The sequence below is a fragment of the Montipora foliosa genome, chromosome 9 (genome assembly GCF_036669935.1).
Source record: "Montipora foliosa isolate CH-2021 chromosome 9, ASM3666993v2, whole genome shotgun sequence".
Lineage (NCBI taxonomy): Eukaryota > Metazoa > Cnidaria > Anthozoa > Scleractinia > Acroporidae > Montipora > Montipora foliosa.
Window position 1 is genome coordinate 6,470,193 of NC_090877.1, and position 19,241 is coordinate 6,489,433.

Genomic DNA, 19,241 nt, shown 5'->3' on the forward strand with positions numbered 1-19,241 from the left:
GTTTTGAAGGGGAATACAGTCACATAGCCCCTTACATCCTGGTTAACTGTTTAACCTTATCCCGTCATACAGTTCATTTTGGGGGTTATTTGTATTAAAAGAATGGATATCCAGTTCAGTGTTCAAGCATGATACAGTCCCAAGAGTAATTAACTTGTATTGTTTTATGTAAAGAACCCCCCAAAGCGTATTGCATTATGGAAGGGGGAAAATAGTCTATTATTAAAGCCCTGCTCTTCCCTTTAAACAATCAAAGCCGAAATAAAAAGAAAGAAGAATTGACCTTTGTTTAATACCCGGTGGCGGTGATTCTTTAATAAAACATTGGTTTTTTGAGATGCAGTTGCAATGAATCAATCAATTATTATTATGTGTTAATTGAAGGTTCCTGCTCGAAAAGCAGTACTTTTTCTTGGAATGGATAATGGCGTCATTATGTTTCTTGTCTTCTCAACACCTCTAAAAGGATTGTTTGAGACTCCTTTTAAGAAAACGTCAGGGAGTCATCAGGTCTATCTTCAGGTAAGCAGTAACTCTGTATTGTATTGAGGTTGGTTACACAGTAGGTGCTAATTATAGCGATGCCACTGATTTAGAGATCAAAGGAGATGCTTTAAACAATTTCAACAACATTTCACTCCAAAGGGGCCCTGCCTAATGGCCAGAGTATTAAAAACATACTGTCTGTTGGGTGAAAAAACGTGGGTTTATTCCAGCCACTTGAGTCCTGTATATAAGGAGCGGTAGAGCTGTTTTTCTCTTCTTGATTGTAATAATATACAATAATTATTGTTTTTCATTGAAGCTAGATGAATGAATAGCAATGTTTTTTTCCTTAGGACTTGCCCTCACACTCTCGATTTGTGGCACTTCAGACACTGGGTCAGGTTCATTCTGACTGGGTGAGAAGGGTGAGGTACATTGCAATCAAGGAATTTGTTATCTCCTGCAGTGGAAGTGGGAGGGAGTCACTTGTTGTCCGAGACATTGACGACAAAAAGAGGAAAACATATACCTTCAAAGTGGCAAAGGTGCTTTTTAAATTCTGACTGCTATCAAAATGTTGAAAGGATTTCTCTTTTTGTGTTCTTTCCTTTCTGAGTCAACTGTTACTTGGAGAGAGATTTATTACAAAAATACCTTTCATGCAGGGCATAGAATGTTTTGAATACAGCCATAGTCTGAACGCTATCTGTACTGGTGGAGTGGATCATGCAGTGCGTCTGTGGAATCCTTATGTTACAGCTAAACCTGTTGCCATTATGAAAGGACACCAGTCTTCTATTATTGACCTGGTGATTCATGAAGCTCTGGAACAAGTCTTTAGTTACGACAAGGATGGGGTAAGACATAGTACTTAGTAATTATGCCTTTTTGTTTGACCAAAGTGAGTCTTCAAAGTTAATGCAGACGTGAAGGTTTGTGGGTGGGCATTAGATACTCTTGAAAAGTTACTGGCAAGATCTGATTAGTACATGTACCAACATGGCCGCCATGTGATTAAGGCCCATTGCCAACCTACAATATGGCCCACATTCAAGTTCTGGAATATGCCATACATATGTATGTCCTGATGGTTATTTTTTGGCTGTTTCTGTCCTGGGAGCCTTTTCTTTTTTTTTAGAAATCTACGGTTTTCTGCCTTTCTCAGAGACCAATGTTTTTAACTCGCTGTCTAGACTTTTGATACGGAGAATGCCCTTAATCCTCGATGATTTTTTTTGTTATTATCTCCAGGTTTTGAAAGCTTGGGATATAAAGGAACAAGTTTGTCTTCAGACACTGGCAATCAAGTTTCCATTTGGACATAGAATTCCAGAGCATGGTCCTTTCCCGTTTTTTCTTATTACATCACCCATCAACTCTCTGTTCATCACCAGCAATGACTGCCTGGCAGAAATGAAGATAATAGCCATGAGTGCAATTAAAAGGAACAAGACAACTCATTGGAAGCCTCTTTGTGCAGCATTATATAACCCAAACATGGAACAGGTCAGTTCTGCAGGAAGCCAAATTTTGTGGGTGCTCAACCATCTGTAAAGACATTGTTGGGGGCGTTGCTGGAGGAAACTTTGAAAACTTTCATCCGATTATGAAGGTGCAAAGTTCTCACAACAAATTGAAAGATACATGCAGTTTAAGTCCCTTCATTCACCCAAACACCCACTGCAGTTAGTATCTTTTTCACTTAAAGTCAGCTGTTATTATTCATTATAGGTGATCGCAGGTTGTCAAGGGTCAGTTATCACCTGTTGGTCAGTTATCACCTTTTGGTGATCAGTTATCACCTTTTAGCTTAAAGTCAGCTCTTAACTCATTATAGGTGATTGCAGGTTGTCAAGGGTCAGTTATCACCTGTAGGTCAGTTATCACCTTTTAGTCAGTTATCTGCCAAACATGTTTGATAATCTTTTTCAATATGCCAGCAATCGGCAGACATACTATAGAAGATATGCTCCTACGCAAAACCTCTGCAAATCGCGTCCTCGAACCAACATGGGCAAACAAATGTTCTCCTTTCAGACAATAGGTCTCTGGCGCGATATTCCTCATCACGTGAAAGACCTCATTACGTTTTCCTTTTCCAAAGAAATTAGACGCTTTTGCTGTCAGAACAATACTCGAAAGTAACCTGAATATACTAATTTTATTATTAAGTAACTCAATTAATTTATGCTATAGTTCTTCTCCTCTTATCTCCCTTTTTTATCGAAAACCTCACGGTTCCTTTAGCCCTAGGCTCCAAATAATTTATTACTTTTCCTTGTTATCCTATTGTAAATTTCTTAATGTATGTAACATTTTTCCTTGTAATAATTCTAAGTGTGAGTTAATAATAAAGATTGTTGTTATCACCTTTTGGCTTAAAGTCAGCTGTTAATTCATGATAGGTGATCACAGGTTGTCAAGGGTCAGTTATCACCTTTTGGGACATACGTACTGGACGACACGCTCAGAACATTGCAGATGCTCATGGAATGGAGGAAATCTCTTGTATGGCAATGGACTCCATAGGTCGACGCCTTCTTACTGGTGATAGGAGTGGAAATATTCAAGTAAGATTGAGCGGAAGAACTTTCCACAAGAAGAGAATTTTAACGTGTGTGCTATTTGACCATTATCCACTGTAAAGAGTAAAATGTACTACTCATCAGTGCAAAGTTGCGGTGGGTATTTGAGGAAACCAAGACAATAATGCAATAATCCTGTTATTCTTCTCTAGGTATGGAATGCCAGCAACGGCCACTTGTTAAATAAACTCGAACGCGTTGAGGATAAAGAGGTTACAGGAATCATCTCACTGCCAGAGAAAAGTAAAATAGTCACAGTGGGGTGGAATCGCAAGGTCGTGGTTTACTATGATGACAATCAGGTAGCAAACATTGAGAAAATGTACTTAATTATGCAAAGGGAACGAATTACACGAATGTATCCCTAAAGCCTGGTTTTCATTAGGGACGCAAGCATAATCACAAGAAGCATACGCAATTCAGTAGCTTGTTGTTTATTAGAGCCTTTTGTTGGAATAATAGACACTTAATGAACAGCAAGTAAATGCGCATGTGTGTGTTTCTTGTGCTTGTGCTTCTGCTTGCGTCACTAGTGAAAACTGCGGCATGCCGATATTACTCACGGAAGAACGGTAGCCTGATCACTTCGTTTCATGATCCGTTTGTTGAAGTCATTAATTTTTGTTCCACGATACAGTCAGATCGTTCCTCAAAATATTCAGATCCTTCATTTCTTTTATGGTGGAAGGGACTTGGAGGCCGTATCACATTCGTATTCGTATTATACTTTATTATATGGCAAGCAATTGTCAGGCTAAATGGGGCGCTCAATCTCGTCCCCTGAGTCCGCTTTTCTTTTGGTCAGCACCAAGAACACGGACTGTGGCCACTTCCAAGGCAGGAAGTCTGCAAATCACGGACTTCCGGCACGTCTACGCAGGCTCAGAAATTTGAAACAACAGTGGTTGTCCACAGTTAGAAAAATGGACCTTGATTACGACTGTGCATAAATTGGAAGTGGCCAGAGTACGTGTTCTTGGTGCTGACCAAAAGAAAAGCGAACTCTGGGGACGAGGTTGTGGGACGCTCTGATTGGCTGCTTTTTGGTCGGGTTTTTACAGTACGGACCATTACTATGGAAACGGTCCGTTTCCGTATTTTTTCTCTCTCCCGGGAAATTTAAGTTGACTGAAACACAAAAACGTTTTCAAAAGTGGAATTTAATATTTTCATCAAAACAGTACGGTTATAGCAAGCGGGATAATTTTTACATGTAAAAGGTTACCTTTCAAAGAAGTTCGCTGATAGAAGACGAAGATTACGAACGGTTTCCAAGCGAAGAAGTGTCCGATTGCTGAAAGAAACGATGCCATATCATAAAAAACTTACTTAACTAACTTGCTCAGGACAGTACTGGGGAATATTGGCCCTTGCTAGTTTTTGTACGGACCTCGCTGCCCACGGTCCGTACTGTCACGACTTCGGGCCAATATTCCCCAGTACGGCTCTCACGCTCGGCCAGTAAGAGGTTAGTATTGCTCCGAATGCTTAGTCGCGCAATAAGGAAATTTCATGAATGAAGAGATGTTTTTCCGATGATACTCGAAAAACATCATAGTCCTCCTTGCAGATGTTGAAGCTACTAGTTCGGCTGCTAATTTCCACCGAGCTATATGAACAGACTCCTGGAAGCGAGGCCATTAAAGAAGGTTCAGGTGACGACTGTTCAGCTATATTGATAGTACTGGGAACGCCACATTTTGCTCGCTTTAGCGCCACAACTGTGCATTCTTTGTCCTGATTCTCGTTGTTCAAAACGGCAGGATTAACGCTAATCAAAGGTAAATTTCTCTGACAGGTACTCATATTTAACAACTAACTCTTAAACGAAAGAACAAATATCAAACCAACTTGTTGTTATATTGACAGAGCTTTTGTCTAAGACCAAGTGAAAGCTGGAAAGGAGGACAATTACACCAGGTAAATAACCAGTCGTGCATGATTGTTTTTACCTCTCACTGGGTTTCCATGGACATCTCCCTGCTAGGCCTTAATTTGCTTAGGCTCCTTACTAACCTTTTAATTAAGTCACCACTTCCCAAACTTCTCTATAGGTGATGAGTTTAATGGTTACTGTTGAAACATATGCTATTACGCAGGCTACTTTAAAAACCTCCCGGGAAAGGGAGCACTAAACAGCCCTTCTCACTATTTCGTATAGATTATCCTTAGATAGATACAAATAGGTCAAGTATTTTGCTGTTTTACGGGCAAATTAACAGTGACTAACCTTTTATTAGCCAATCAGCATTCAGCGGTTTTATGCTAAGACGTTTTAAGTGCTGCTGATAATACTACAGACAGTAACAGTCCACTGCTTTGGTTTGTTACAGGATGACATTTTAACAGCCGCTTACTGTCCTCCAAATTACCTGGCCACAGCCAGTTTTGACGGTGACATTATACTATGGAGTCTGGATCGAGAAAAGATGATTCGTCGGCTTAAGAAAGGCTCGGGAAGTTTACTGTGAGTCTCAGTTTTTTTGTTTTGCGTTTTGGATAATATTACCACAAACCACGGTATGATCTGCAGGGAAGCACCTATTCTCGTTTCTTCACGGATATCATGCAAGTCCTATGGCGTGGGGTAAGGTGACCAGCCGGAAATACTACGGTGTTGAAGGATTGCGAAGAGTAGGGTTGGCGAAGTGGTGACAGCAATCGCTCTCCAGCAATCTGGACACTTTCATATCCTGGTTATTGCTGTGTGTGGCTCCGTGGGCTTTTCCTCGGGTTCTCTGGTTTTTCTCCTTCACCAAAGATCAGCATGTCGCTTATTTAACTTTTGAGGGCCCTTTTGAGGAAGAAGTAGAAGATCTGCATAGTTGTTAACGCCAGTTAAGCAGAAGCGAAAGGGCAGCCTGAGAAATTCAGGCTTGAAACCGATTCGAACCCATTACGTCTACGATCCCGGTGCAGTGCTCTATCAAGTGAGCTATCAAGCCAACTAGGAGCTGGCCATTTTGAGAGTTCGTATGAAATCAGTGGTGGGATCTCTGTCTGAATGATACCCTATATATAATTCTAGAGAGCTGCCCCCTGTCCCATGTGTTCACCCAATTACCGAACCATTTCCGAGCCCGGTTTCTCCCACTGACCTGTCTGATGTCAACTTAAATTTAACCCTTGGTCTTCCTAAGGTTGGGGATTTTAAAATTGCTGCAATCAATATAACTAGTCTTTCAAAACATATTGACCAGCTTAAAACCTACATGCGAAATGAACCGATTCATATTCTTGCTATCGACGAAACACGCCTCGATAGCAGTATTAGTAGCAATAAAATGGGTAATTACCTGGTTGTGCTCGTAAGAAATAACCCTAACCGATATAGGGGTGGTGTGGCATTATACATCAGGCCCCAATTGTTCGAAGGGTGGATAGCGCTATCCACCGGATAAATCACTATTCAGCGGATAAATGCTAGCAAAACCAATTGAGTTATCCAATGGATAGTGATTTAACCAGTGGATAGCGCTATCCACCCTTCGAACAACTGGGGCCAGAAATACTATTGATTATGGCAGTGATGAAACATTAACAACTAGTGACCTCAAGCTTTAATGGTTATGTGTTAAAGGTAAAAAACCAAGAGCCAAATCGTTCTTGGTTGCAACATGGCCGGTATAGACCTCCTTTCTCAACTATAAATTTGATGGATGCCTTTGAATACCTCCTCGAAAAACTTGAGTCCCAGGGTATTGAGGTTAACATCCTCGGCGATGATCTAAATTGTGATGTAAGTGCCACCCCGTGTGACCACAAGATATCACGATTGCTTGAAATGTGTAATACACTCCAATATCAACAGCTCATAGAACAGCCGACTCGAGTTACAAAAGGCACATCTACTACCATAGATATTTTTCTAACTAATGTTCCCAATAAGTTCTCGTTATGGGGTTTTAGAGATTGGTGTTAGCAATGATAATCTAGTATATGCCATACGAAAAATTTCATCCGTCAAGGCTAGCCCTAGACCAATCGAATCCAGGCGTTGTATAAATTTGACCTAACTAAGTTTAGAAAAGATCTTATGTTAATCCATTGCAAACTATTGGTAATTACAACGATCCCAATTCTGCTTGGCAAGCATGGAAAGAAACGTTTCTCTCTGTTTGCAATCTTCACGATCCTTTTAAACCGTAAAAGGGTGCGAGCTATTCAAGCACCCTGGATAACATCTGAATTAAAGAAATTACGTTCGGAAGAGACAAGCTTAAAAAGATAGCTGATAGGTCAAAATCGAAGAAAACTAAAAAACTATCAGAAATAAAGTTAACTGCACAATTAAATCTGAAAAACAAGAATACTATAATAATTACTTCAGAGAAAACTTAAAGAACATAAACCAGACATGGAAAGGGATTAATAATTCAAGGCTGTTGCCTAACAGGAGCCCGGTAGCCTGGGGCTCCCAAAGAATAGCTCTGGGTGCCTTAATTTTTCACAGCAACACCTTTCACTTCATATGTTGGGCTCCTAAGTTTTCAGCATTTAGCTCTGAGGGCCCCTTTAAAATTTTCTTAGGCAGCAGCCTTGTAATTTACTGGGTAATAATCTGAGTACATCATCCATTAAAAGCATGACATATAACAACACAAATTATGCTACTCCAAATTCCCATTTTACTGAAATTGGGCCGAAACCAGCTTTTCAGCCTGCCATCCTCATCAAGTCTTCTATCAGATTATATCCCCCCTATGCAGCACTCCTTCAGTATTGAGGAAACGTTAACGTCTTTCAGTGAAGTTCTTAAATTTTTAAGAGCTCTGCCTAAGAATAAAGCTTGCGGTCTAGATGGCGTTTCAGAAAGGCTTTAGCTCCATCCGTTACCAATCTATGCAACCTTTCCATTAGAACTGGAATTTTCTCAAGGGATTGGAAATAAGTTAAAGTGATACCGATATACAAAGATAACAACAAATGCATTCCGGATAATTGGAGACCAATTTTGTATTACCAGCCGTTACTAAGCTGATAGAAAGAATCATTTTTAACCTTAAAAGATAGGGTTAGGGTTTAGAGTGCTCATGTGGACAAAATTGCTAAAAAATCCTCTAGGGATTGGAGCCTTGAGACGGGTGAGGCATCTCGTTCCTAATCATGCATTGCTCACGATGTACAACTCCCTCGTACTACCATATTTCGATTATTGTAACATAGTGTGGGGAGTTGTGGGGAAGGGATTTGTAACAGACTCCAGACCCTCCTGAACAGAGCGGCCAGGGTAGTAACGCCCTCTAATTACGATAGACGACCTGTTCAGATATTGGGTGAACTTGAGTGGGATAATCTTGAGACATGAAGCAATTAGCCACAATAATTTATAAATTAAAGAATCAAATGGCATCAGATCATTTTGCTCAAATTCTTAATAGTACAAACTCTGTGCATTCCTATAATCTAAGAAATTCAACGCATAATTTGTTTGTGCCAAGACCATATACTGTGAGGCTGGTAAGGTGTAAGGGTTAGGACGGAGGGACGGTTCTCTCTCGGTACTATTAAAGGACAGACAAGTCTGAAATCTTTTATTTCACATTTGTAATTTAGTAGAATATTTGAGATTTTTGCACTGCTCTCTCTAAATGAATGGGATTCCGTGTTTTAAGTAAAGATGATGATGATTAGAGAATGGAGATACGTGGTTTTATATGTCAGACATATATTTGAACTGCAACGTGAGAGAACACACAAAAGTAGAAATACCTTATCTCCCATTGTTGTTGTAGCACCGTGGTTCTTGTTATTGTTCTTTCTTCGTCGTCTTCCTCTTCTTCTTTCTTCTCTTTTTGTGCCTTCTCTTGTATATTTTCGTTGTAGTATCTTTCTTTCTGGTTTTTAAAATATCTGTTTGGTTTCACAGGAAAGCCAAGATTATGAAGCTAGGACTAGTGCAAGACAGATATACCAAGTAAATGCCTACCATTTGCATTTCTTTTGCCTTTTTTTTAAAAATTCTTCCTCAATTTGCGTTTCTTCTTAAATCTTTTTTAGTCGAAGCAGCAGTGGTGGTCTGCCGGTGGATAAGTTACTGTTTCTCACCTCAAGAGCTCACTGGAAGAATCAGGAGAGTGCTGTACTTGTCTCTTCAGAAGCTGGATATTTGGAGTTTTGGTGTTTATACCGTGTCAACGAACCTATGGGTATGTATGTGGCGTAAGGATTACATTAAGCCATCAGAACAAGCCTTTAATTTCTCAGAAGTATCATATCTAGAGGTCTTTGATTTAATTCGTAAAATACCGTGGCTAGTGGCCTTGTTAACATTTCTGCACGTTTACTAAAAGAGGCGGCACCTATAGTTACTCACAGCTTAACTGTCTTAATAAATCTGTCCATCACCACGGGAATATTTCTAGATGCTTGGAAACAAGCTAGAGTTTCCCGTGTATTTAAAGAAGGTCTCAAATCTGATCCTAATAACTATAGACCGATATCAGTTCTGCGTGTTGTGAGTAAACTCAGTGAAGGAGTTGTATTTAACCAACTATTTAAATATTTCAGTGATAATTCCCTGTTAATGGCACCCCAATCTGGTTTCAGACCTATGTACTCCACAGGAACAGAGGTCACAAATGAATAATATTGGAATATTGATAAAAATTATTTTAAGGGCCTCGGTAAAGGAAAACGAGGTGTCCGCGGAAAAATAAAATTGTCACACCGCTATTTTTTGTGTAGGGTCAAACTATATATCATATTAATGCTGATAGATTGAATTATTTGAATAAAGTTTTTTGTTATTTAATATTGCCTTTTAGTTTTGAGGCCTCAAACTCAGAACGACCGAGTCTACTGAAGAAGCCCCTGCCCGTTCACTTTATTGCGAAAACAACCGCACTTGCATCTTCGTCACAGATGAATGCACTCCAAGACCTTGTGAGGACTTTTTGATATGTTAAGAATTCAAGGAAATGTCACGCACCAAAGTCGAAACTCTCATCTCATCCTTAATTTGAGCAGAAAAAGGCCATAAAATCAGTCTCCGAAGACAAACGAAAAATTCCTCACACGGTATTTGGGGTAGTACAATCAGCTATTAGAATTGAAAATATGGAAGCGATATCTTAAGACGCGTCGAGACAGGAGATCCGAGAAGTTGTAATTTTGGCGTCAAAATATACCCCTAAAAAATCGAGCTTGAAGATTTCGCGTGCATTTCACGGTCTGCTGAATAACTCCGCCCCCTACTTGAAAGCCAATTATGCTGAGCCAATCAGCGTTCGGGCACTTGCTAAGATAGCAGATCGCGCGTGAAGCTGTTACCCAATCCCCTCACCTTTGATTGACATGATACGTCAAGCATTTTTCGCACGCCGATTATGGCGGGAAAAAAGAAAAGCAATTTTAGTGGTTTTAAAATTATTTTTTCAGAATTTTTTTTCGGGAAAATATACTTTAGAGCCCACTCATTCAAGATTTGGAAAAACAAAAAAATGGAGCGAGACTCTATGGTGTCAATTCTTAATCTATTAGGTGGTTTCAGTCCTATCTACTTGGTCGAAAACAGGTAACTTTTATAGATGGGACCCAATCTGATTCCTGTAATCGGACATGTGGCATTTCACAGGGCTCTCTTCTTGGACCTCTGTTATTTGCTATTTATATTAATCACCTTCCATCATGTAATTGTTTTCAAAAACCCAGACTGTATGCAGATGATACAACTCTTACCTCATCTGCAGACGACCCTTATATCCTTGAACTTAAAATGAATCGTGATATGGAATTAATTAAATCATGGCTGACAGCAAATAAGTTAACGTTGAATGTCAAGAAAACAAAGTACATGCTTACAGGGAGCCAACACAAATTATCCCAAATTCGTGACAACTTTACAGTTAGAGTTGGTAGCACACCATTTGACCGGGTTGTCAAGTATAAATCCCTTGGAATCCACATTGATGATTCTCTCTACATAGCGGCCACACATTAATACACATAAACTTTTTACTCTTAATTTTTATTGCATTTTACTCTGTTATTTCAATAGTTAGGTGCTGCGTTACTGTTATTTAGGTTCAATTCACACTATTTAAGACCATTGTAAGATGATATCATTTCTTGTTTAAATAAAGATTGATGATGATGATGATGATGAGGCTTTTGTACAAAGTGAAACCGTAACATTAGTACGTATCAGGAGGTGGAGTAAAAGTGGTGCTCTCCATATCAAAACTGAAGCTTAGTGGAAAAAAAGCTAGGTCATGGTTAACCGAGTACGCGACGTCTGAAAAACCAAAGTACAAATCGTTTACTAGTTTTTAAGTTAGGGCTTCGCTGTGTTTTCAGGGAGGTTCCACGCTGCCTACGAATATGAAACCACTGTTCCTGCCCTAGCAACAGACCCCAGCAACGACATTATGGTTACCGGGGACTCGAATGGTTACATCACAGTGTGCGACATCCGTTCATACTGCATCTCAAGAGCAGAGGCTATCATTGCTCAAGTAAGAGACGTAAATTGCATTATATTACTTGGTCGATGGCATGGTTGCGCCTAATTTATTTCTCAGTACCGCGAAAGAGTGGTTTTCAATCGAATGTCATAAACCAACACCACAGTATTTTACTTTATTCGCAACATATGCCGATGATCATATGAGCCAAATAAGCTTTCTTGTCCACCTCTGATTGGTTGAGGATGTGGCATATGATAATAATGATGATGATGGTAATAATAAGAATAGTAATATTAATATTAATAATACATTTATATAGCGCCTTTTCTTAAGAAATCTCTCTCCTGGGAGAGAGTTCCAAAACACAGGGACAGTATATGAGAACGAAAAGTTCCGTCTTGTCATTATTCAGCTTTAGTTTTGTTGAGTCGTTATCCTGAATACACTACTCAATCCTTGACTTAGAGAGGTCTGGTTCTCTCATATCAATTGGGGAAAAAGAAATATATATCTGGGTGTCATCGGCATGGAAGTGATGAGCCTTGTTACGTTGCTTGATTATCTCTGCAAGTGGAGCAGTATACATTGAGTACAGCATAGGGCCGAGTTCTAAGCCCTCAGGCACACCAAAAGATGTCGACTTGAGAACTTTCATTCTCAATATACACAAACTGTTAGGGTTGATTGTCCTTTAAGGTGTGGTCTACAACTCAGCGTGCGGGAAGCTTAGATGACAGCCCAGAGGGTAAACCACCTCAACTCGCTCGATGGCATGCGCATCAAGGTTCAGTGGTCAGTATAGAATACTTGTCACGTGATCAAAGTCCCTTATTGCTGTCTGCCTCGGAAGACTGCACCGCAAGACTCTGGACCCTGGACGGCCAGTATATTGGAATGTTTGGTCAGGTTGGTATTGCGCGGGCTTCTTGAATTTTATGCAGTCGCAAGAAAACTTCTTTTGGTTTTCTCTGCTAAATATTACATCTATCGTTCTATTGTTTTCTACTTTATTGAGCAATTTTTGACATTTTACATTGTATAGAAACGTCTGTGGAATGTTGACGATCCAAGCTCTTATAGACTTGCAGGGTAAGTCGCTGCCACCTTTGTTTCCACCATTTTGTTTGCTATTCAGGAATCAGTTCGATTAGCAGGTATCACAGAGCTGTCGCTTTTGAAAGCACAGGTTACCATCAGTTTATCAAAACGGTTGATAAGTCAGCCACTGCCGATCAAAATATATGTACTACAGCACTTCAGCCAGACTGCCGTTTACCGGGAATCCGAACGGGGTAACGTGATAAAAAGAGATTTTGGTCTGTTAATACATTTGCTTCGAATTCTTCTTTTTTGTTCAGAAAAATCTGGGATGAAAACAGAGAAATTTCCAGACAAGCAAAAAGCCCCCTGAATCCCTCTGAACTTAGCAATGCAAGTTCTATTCCACCCTCTCCTCCCCCGCCAAGTTCAGTCGCGTCTGGTTTGTCTCAATCCAGTGAAAGGTTAGTAACTATTAGTTGCACCTGTTTTTGGTCAGCATTCAGGGCACTAATTATAGCAGTCAGTTTAAACCTTGCGCCATGTTCCCTTCTCGTTTCCTTGTATGCTTCACTCGTCGCGTTTTTTCCCGCTTTAGCTACTGGCTGGAATATCTTGATTTATTATTTTTCTATATGTGTATTTATGGGCTTATTGACATTGATCTAGATAACCTTGTTCAGTTTTGTTGTGGGCGTTCCCTTTAGGGATCTTCTGGGCTTTTTCTCAATAACGACACTTCTAATACATCTCTTTTTCCGGAACTCTTTCTTCATCCGAGTAACTAATGTATGGAATGCATTACCTGTCGCTATAACATCGGAGGTTGAGATACTACGTTTTAAGAAAAAGTTAAAATCTTTTTTCCATAATAGACTAAGTTCAGTTTTCAATCAAGATGACATTCGTCCTTATAAATTAGTCTATCCAAAGTGCTGCCGCGCCAATACTGTTATATGTTCTTGTTAACTTTCTTTTTTTTTTTGTGAATACTTCTTTCTTTTGGTTTTTCTTTTATTATTGGGGTTCCGGGGAATCGGTATGAATTCTTTTTAGGGGGATGGTTAGGTGGTGGATTTACCTAGCAGGGGACCTAGTGTTCTATTGTATGTTCACCTGCTTCAGGGCGAATTTTGTAAATAAATAAAGAAAGAAATATGTTACCTGTTTATAAATTTGATCGGGAACTTTTGTTCTTTTATTGCTCAGTCGCTCTGGCTATCTAAGAGCATTTTAGTATGCCTTGTTTCAACGAACGGAATGGCAAAATTAATCCCCTGAAACCCGTCTGTAACATCATTTTTCTCATGGCTCTTCCATAGGCAATTTACGTATGCACCACGCGAAAGTACCTTTCTTCCACCAATTGAGGTGGGAAAGGCACAAGATGGAAGCGAAGAAGATCCTCAGTACTGGCGAAAGACCGATTACTATAGGTCAATGTCAAGCTTGGTGTTAGAGAGGTCATCCAAAACTCCTAAATCTTGGGTAAGTTTTTGTTATGGCAACGAAGTGTCCACGTATCCATCTTAACTCCAGTAAGAGAAGAAAATCTTTAAAAAATTACCAATTTTAATTCTGATTTCGTCTTGATTATTCCGACAACTGGTCATCTAAATAATTGTGTTTTTCGTCAGTCTATTCTGGGAGATCATTACAACAAAGACTTCAGACGTCGGATGGAGACGCGGCAGTCTCGCAGGGATCATGTGGGCAACGTGGACAGAAAGTTAACAAGCGGAGGGGGTTTAGGAAATACTTGCTCTCCTTTTCAGGCGCTTCATATCCCGGTAAGACAAAGAAAAATTTTAATGTTTTTTGTCATTCTGGATTGTATTGACGTTACGACATGTTTCAAGTTTATGAATATGATACGACAGGATACAAAAGAATACGAGCTTCCAAAGAAAATGCCAGTGACGCCGCGAATGATCCAGAAGGTGAGCTGCTCATCAGCTGATAACATATGGACAAGACCCATGCAATATGCAGTTCCACCTTTACCGGCGACACTCAGGAGATCGGACAGCTTCTTCACCATGGTGGAATCAACCACTGGAAACGCGTCACAGTAAAAATCATTCGGGGGTTGTTGTAGTCTGTGTTGTTTTGGTTACACCGGAGATAGCTTGACGTATATAGTATGGTTCATCTATAGTTACAGTACATAAGGATATATTAAAAGTTTCAGAGATGATAGTATTATTATAAGGTTGCCGAGGGTATTGATCCTATTGTTGTGCGAAGAGGCGCATTCTTTCATCGCTAGTTGATACCTGGGTGATCAGAGTTCGAGACATTATCATAGTAAAATATTTTCTCATGTGAAATATTTTTTTGAATAAAGTAGGATTATTTAATTTGTAAAATGCAGAGATGTTACAAAATGCTCTTGCAAATATGTGCTATTTATATTTTGATGGAACAATATTTTTTCAATAAAAGTGACACATGTATAACTGAAGGTTAGAGGCGTCAAACTCCCTTATACTGTATTTCTGCAAACTAGTAGCCTCTCCCCTCGTGACTTAGGGTATGGAGAAGGCAGCTGAAATTCAGTCTAGTGGCTAATGTATTAAAAAAAAAGATTAAGAAACTAAGAAAACAATTAATACTTATTTTTTCCTAATTGGGTACTTTAGGGAGCTTGAGAACGACGACGGCAGCGCCTTCAAAAACTCAATTGCAAATTTAAATAGGCGACTATTATAACCCATTCATTACGTAACTAAAGTGCTGCTGAAGTTTGCAGGAAATGTATTGTTAGATCATAGTTAATAGATGTAAGCTGGTTATGAAACTCGACAAGTTTCTTTGTTTCATGTTTTTGTTCGCTTTTTTGGCCTTGACCCCGCACAAAACCCGACAAAAACACGCTTTTTTCGGCAGGATAACCAATCAAAAGCTTCGACTAATTTATTCGAAATTAACTTGCGAACCAAAAACAAAAGATTGTGCAGGGTCACGGTCGGTTCAACATCTAATTGCGACTGTATTGTTCTTGCTTTTGTAATTCTCAGGGTTTCATAACCAGTCCCTAGATTAACTATGGTTAGATTGACTGTTTAATAAACGTGGTTTTAGACCCGAGAAAACATGACGGCTTCCTAAATATTCCTCAAAAAGCGTGTTCCTTGCTCTGGAGTCCAAACAATGATGCAAAATGTGAGAGGAAAATATTCGCATACAAGAAGAACAAACTGAACCTTATTATTCCTTATATGAAGAATTCTAATGAGAAGTTTTTTGTCGGGTGTAAGCTCATGCACGTGACGTTTTATCGGTGTTTTGATAGGATGTAGGGTTCATAAATTATTAATACGTTTTTGAGAGAAAGAGTTTTCGTTTGTTCATGTTCTCACGTTATTACCAGCAACGAGCTGCAGAGAGTGGCGCTTAAGAGCATCCCGCACAGTTATTTTTCCTTGTTGACCTATAATACAGTTACACGCTTTCTTGTAAATCATAGAAGCTGCAACATCGCGCTGATAGAATAATAATAAACTTGAGATGGAGGTTAAGTGCTCAGCCACAAATGCAGAAAGCCATTACGGTTTTTTAAAATTATACGTGATTATCTAAGCGAACTATTTGTCAACCTATATCACAGTATTGATCATTTACTGCTGGGGACCTCCTTCAAAAAACTTGCTATTGCAAAATTTAGCTATAGCGTTGCGGTTCTGTGGAACTGCTTACCCTCAAAGGATCTGGGGCAGGCATCGTCACAAATACATAATCAGACATCAGCTTTACGCTTATTATTCTCTAATAATTTAAGAATTTTTAGACACATTGCATATATGTAAAGGAGTTTATTAAAGTTAACATAATTTTTTTTCTTTGCTTTCGCCCTCGTCGGGGCTTGGGGCAGATTATGTATTTTTTGGGGGGTGAATCGGTAAATCTTCCACAATAAAAGTTTTTGACTCTGTAACTTACTGAAATGGTATAGGAAAAATAAACAAATTATTTCAATGTTTTGAGCATGTTGTAGTTTGTGTGAATGTGGGCTCGCACACAAAACGAAAAAAGACAATGACACACACACGCCCCTTCCCACAATTGCGCAACGCAAAAGGATGAAAGTTATAAACAAATATAAATTAATGATTTTAATTTAAGAGAGGGAAAAAAAGAAAATTGTAGATCCTAATATTACCGGAAAAAAGAAAACCTAAACTTGCCTAATATTACAGACTAATTAGGGTACATAAAACTAACCTTACTTAAAAATCATTGTCTATTCCTTTACAACCTTAACGATAATACTAAATATACTAATAGACCACTTTCGATATATTAAAATTCAGTCCAAAACAAAAGGCATCATCTCGAGGCTCTGGGGAATAGATATAAGGATTTGTATGAGTTTATTCCCCAGAGCCTCGAGATGATGCCTTTTGTTTTGGACTGAATTTTAATATATCGAAAGTGGTCTATTACTTTACTCTAATATTTAGGGTCAAACAGTTCAGTCCTGTGCCAAACCAGCAGCAAAAGCCTCGACAAGTTGTTTCCCACCTCCGCGCCTCCTTCTCTTCTGGCAATCAATTTCTCCTTTCACACTTTACTGCACCCGCGTCACTTTCTTCGAGTTTTCTCTTTTTCTTGCTTATCTCAAGCTTCTTTAATTCTTTGAAGGATTTTCCTTACTCGCCGCCACTGAAAAAGGGGTTTTGTCATTGATTCTTCCGGCAGCTCCCGCTAATGGCTCTTAGCAGTGTTCTCCGTTCTTTTCCCTTTTGCCCTCAGGCTTTCGTTCTTCAACTCTTTGCTTTCCTGCACGTCAACAAACCTTCCGCCACTTCAACAACCAACCAACGCCCACGACTTTTTACATCTATATATAGTTAAACTAATTTTTTCTAATTACGGCTAAACAAGGTTTTTTTTTTCCCGATGACTACATTACAACACTTAAAAGAAGTTCTATGAGGCATCTACCGCAGAGATCCCACGAGATACTACGCATGCGCACGGTTGGTCATTCTACGTGAGCGTTCGCCATCTTGTAGCGTGGTTGGTTTTCTAGCGAGTGTTTTCCCCGTCAATCTACACCATCCGGCAGAGATTTGCGAGGCAAATCAGTTCTTCTTAAAGGTGAGCTTCACCTTTCCACAATGGCGGAGGAAAATAGCATGGATGGGCTTTTCAAGGAAGCCCAAAAGTCAAAATCTGCCTCGGCGAAGCCGAGTAAGACACGAACCTCATGTGAGCGGGAAAGCTCACCTCGTCCTTCTGGGGACGTTCAACCGGGCACTACCACGAAAGCAACGATTACTGGCGTAGCCAGACTTCTCAGTGCCACACGTACAGGACAAACCAAAACGACCGGCGAGTTGGGCCTTGTCGAACTAAATCACAAGGTAGACCAGCTAACGAGTCTACTTTCTAATGTCGCGCCTGTAGTGCAGACATTAGAAGCTGCTTACGATGCAGCACAGGAAGAGGAGGATGAGATCTTGAACTCCTCCGAGGGTGAAGGCGAGGAAAACGCCGCCGCCGACAAGCCAACGGAACCACCCGCCAAAAAGGGAAAGAGCGACAACTTGACAGCGTCCTCTTGCGCTCAAATCGCACAGCTGGTTAAGGAAGTGACCGAGGACGAACAAACCGAGCCTCCTCTACATGAGAAAGTATCGTCACTTGTTGACAGTCTCCTGGCGTCGGGTCTAAATGAGCCAGCCTTACTCAAACGGAAGGAAAACATCAAGAGGCCAGAAAATTGCAAACTTCTCCGTGACAAAGGTCAACTTTGAGATCTGGGATATTGCCCAAAAAACCACCCGAAGCATGGATGCGCGGTTACAAAAAGTGCAAGAGTCACTTGTTAAGGGCATCATTTCCATAGCCAGGTTTATGGGAACTACAGGAGAAGTCCTTGAAAAGGAAGGGACAATGCCTTCTCCGGATGAATTCTGGAAAGGCTCGGTGCTTCTGGTCGCCTCTGCCACACATGACCTGAACATGTGTAGGCAAGATCTATTCAAAGTAGATCTCGATGACACTTTCAAAGCCATATGTAGCAGCAAACAGCCAGTGGGGCTTGAATTGTTTGGAGATGACCTTACAGAACGACTGAAAACAGTCAAAGAAAGCAAGAAAGCCGCGAAACAACTCACTGGCCTCAAGAGGAAGCGCTTTGAAGAGTATTCTAGATCCTCCTATTCAGCCAGGGGCTCTTTTTTATTCCATCGCAGGGGGAATCACCATCAGGGATACCCCCGAAGAAGAAACAATTACCAGTTCAATCACAAAGTCAACCGGAGTGCGAACAACACCTCCAGGGGGAAGAAATCTGTGACACAGAAGTGACCCCTGACACTGTAAGTCACTTTCCTCTTTTATCTGTTAAGGGTGACAAGACTTGTCCTCCCGTTATAGCTGGGAGAATTCAACATTTTCTTGGAAAATGGACAAAATTAGCACATGACCCTAGCATCTTGAATGCCGTAAGGAGATACAAGATAGACTCTCTCCTTACCCCAGTGCAGTTCACCATCCCGAGGCCAATTAATTTTTCCACTCAGGAAAGTGCAAATGTCAATGCACAAATATCCAAATTCCTAAAACCTAAAAAAGATGGGTGTTTCCGCATGATCCTTAACTTGAAGGATCTCAATACCTTTGTTTGTTTTCATCATTTTAAAGTGGATTCCATCCATACTTGTACCCAGCTCATGAGACCTCGCTGCTACATGGCGTCCATTGACCTACGGGA

At 40.1% G+C, this 19,241-nt stretch overlaps 1 protein-coding gene across 6 annotated transcripts in view; it reads left to right on the plus strand.

The window, feature by feature from the left end:
• Positions 1-16,498, plus strand: part of LOC137969832 (cilia- and flagella-associated protein 337-like) — a 36,184-nt gene extending 19,686 nt beyond the window's left edge. For 3 of the 6 annotated variants that reach the window (XM_068816205.1, XM_068816206.1, XM_068816207.1), the window contains exons 9-25: positions 385-522; positions 840-1,031; positions 1,152-1,343; positions 1,738-1,992; positions 2,892-3,056; positions 3,224-3,373; positions 4,941-4,991; positions 5,405-5,538; positions 8,941-8,988; positions 9,072-9,220; positions 11,370-11,527; positions 12,176-12,385; positions 12,522-12,568; positions 12,838-12,981; positions 13,840-14,005; positions 14,155-14,307; positions 14,398-16,498. In XM_068816205.1, the coding sequence (XP_068672306.1) occupies positions 385-522; positions 840-1,031; positions 1,152-1,343; positions 1,738-1,992; positions 2,892-3,056; positions 3,224-3,373; positions 4,941-4,991; positions 5,405-5,538; positions 8,941-8,988; positions 9,072-9,220; positions 11,370-11,527; positions 12,176-12,385; positions 12,522-12,568; positions 12,838-12,981; positions 13,840-14,005; positions 14,155-14,307; positions 14,398-14,592 (2,547 nt within the window). In that variant the 3' untranslated portion in view covers positions 14,593-16,498. The remainder of the gene's footprint in view (positions 1-384; positions 523-839; positions 1,032-1,151; positions 1,344-1,737; positions 1,993-2,891; positions 3,057-3,223; positions 3,374-4,940; positions 4,992-5,404; positions 5,539-8,940; positions 8,989-9,071; positions 9,221-11,369; positions 11,528-12,175; positions 12,386-12,521; positions 12,569-12,837; positions 12,982-13,839; positions 14,006-14,154; positions 14,308-14,397) is intronic. The other 3 variants (XM_068816208.1, XM_068816209.1, XM_068816210.1) reach the window with 1 other exon arrangement.
• The last annotated feature ends 2,743 nt before the right edge of the window (positions 16,499-19,241 follow it).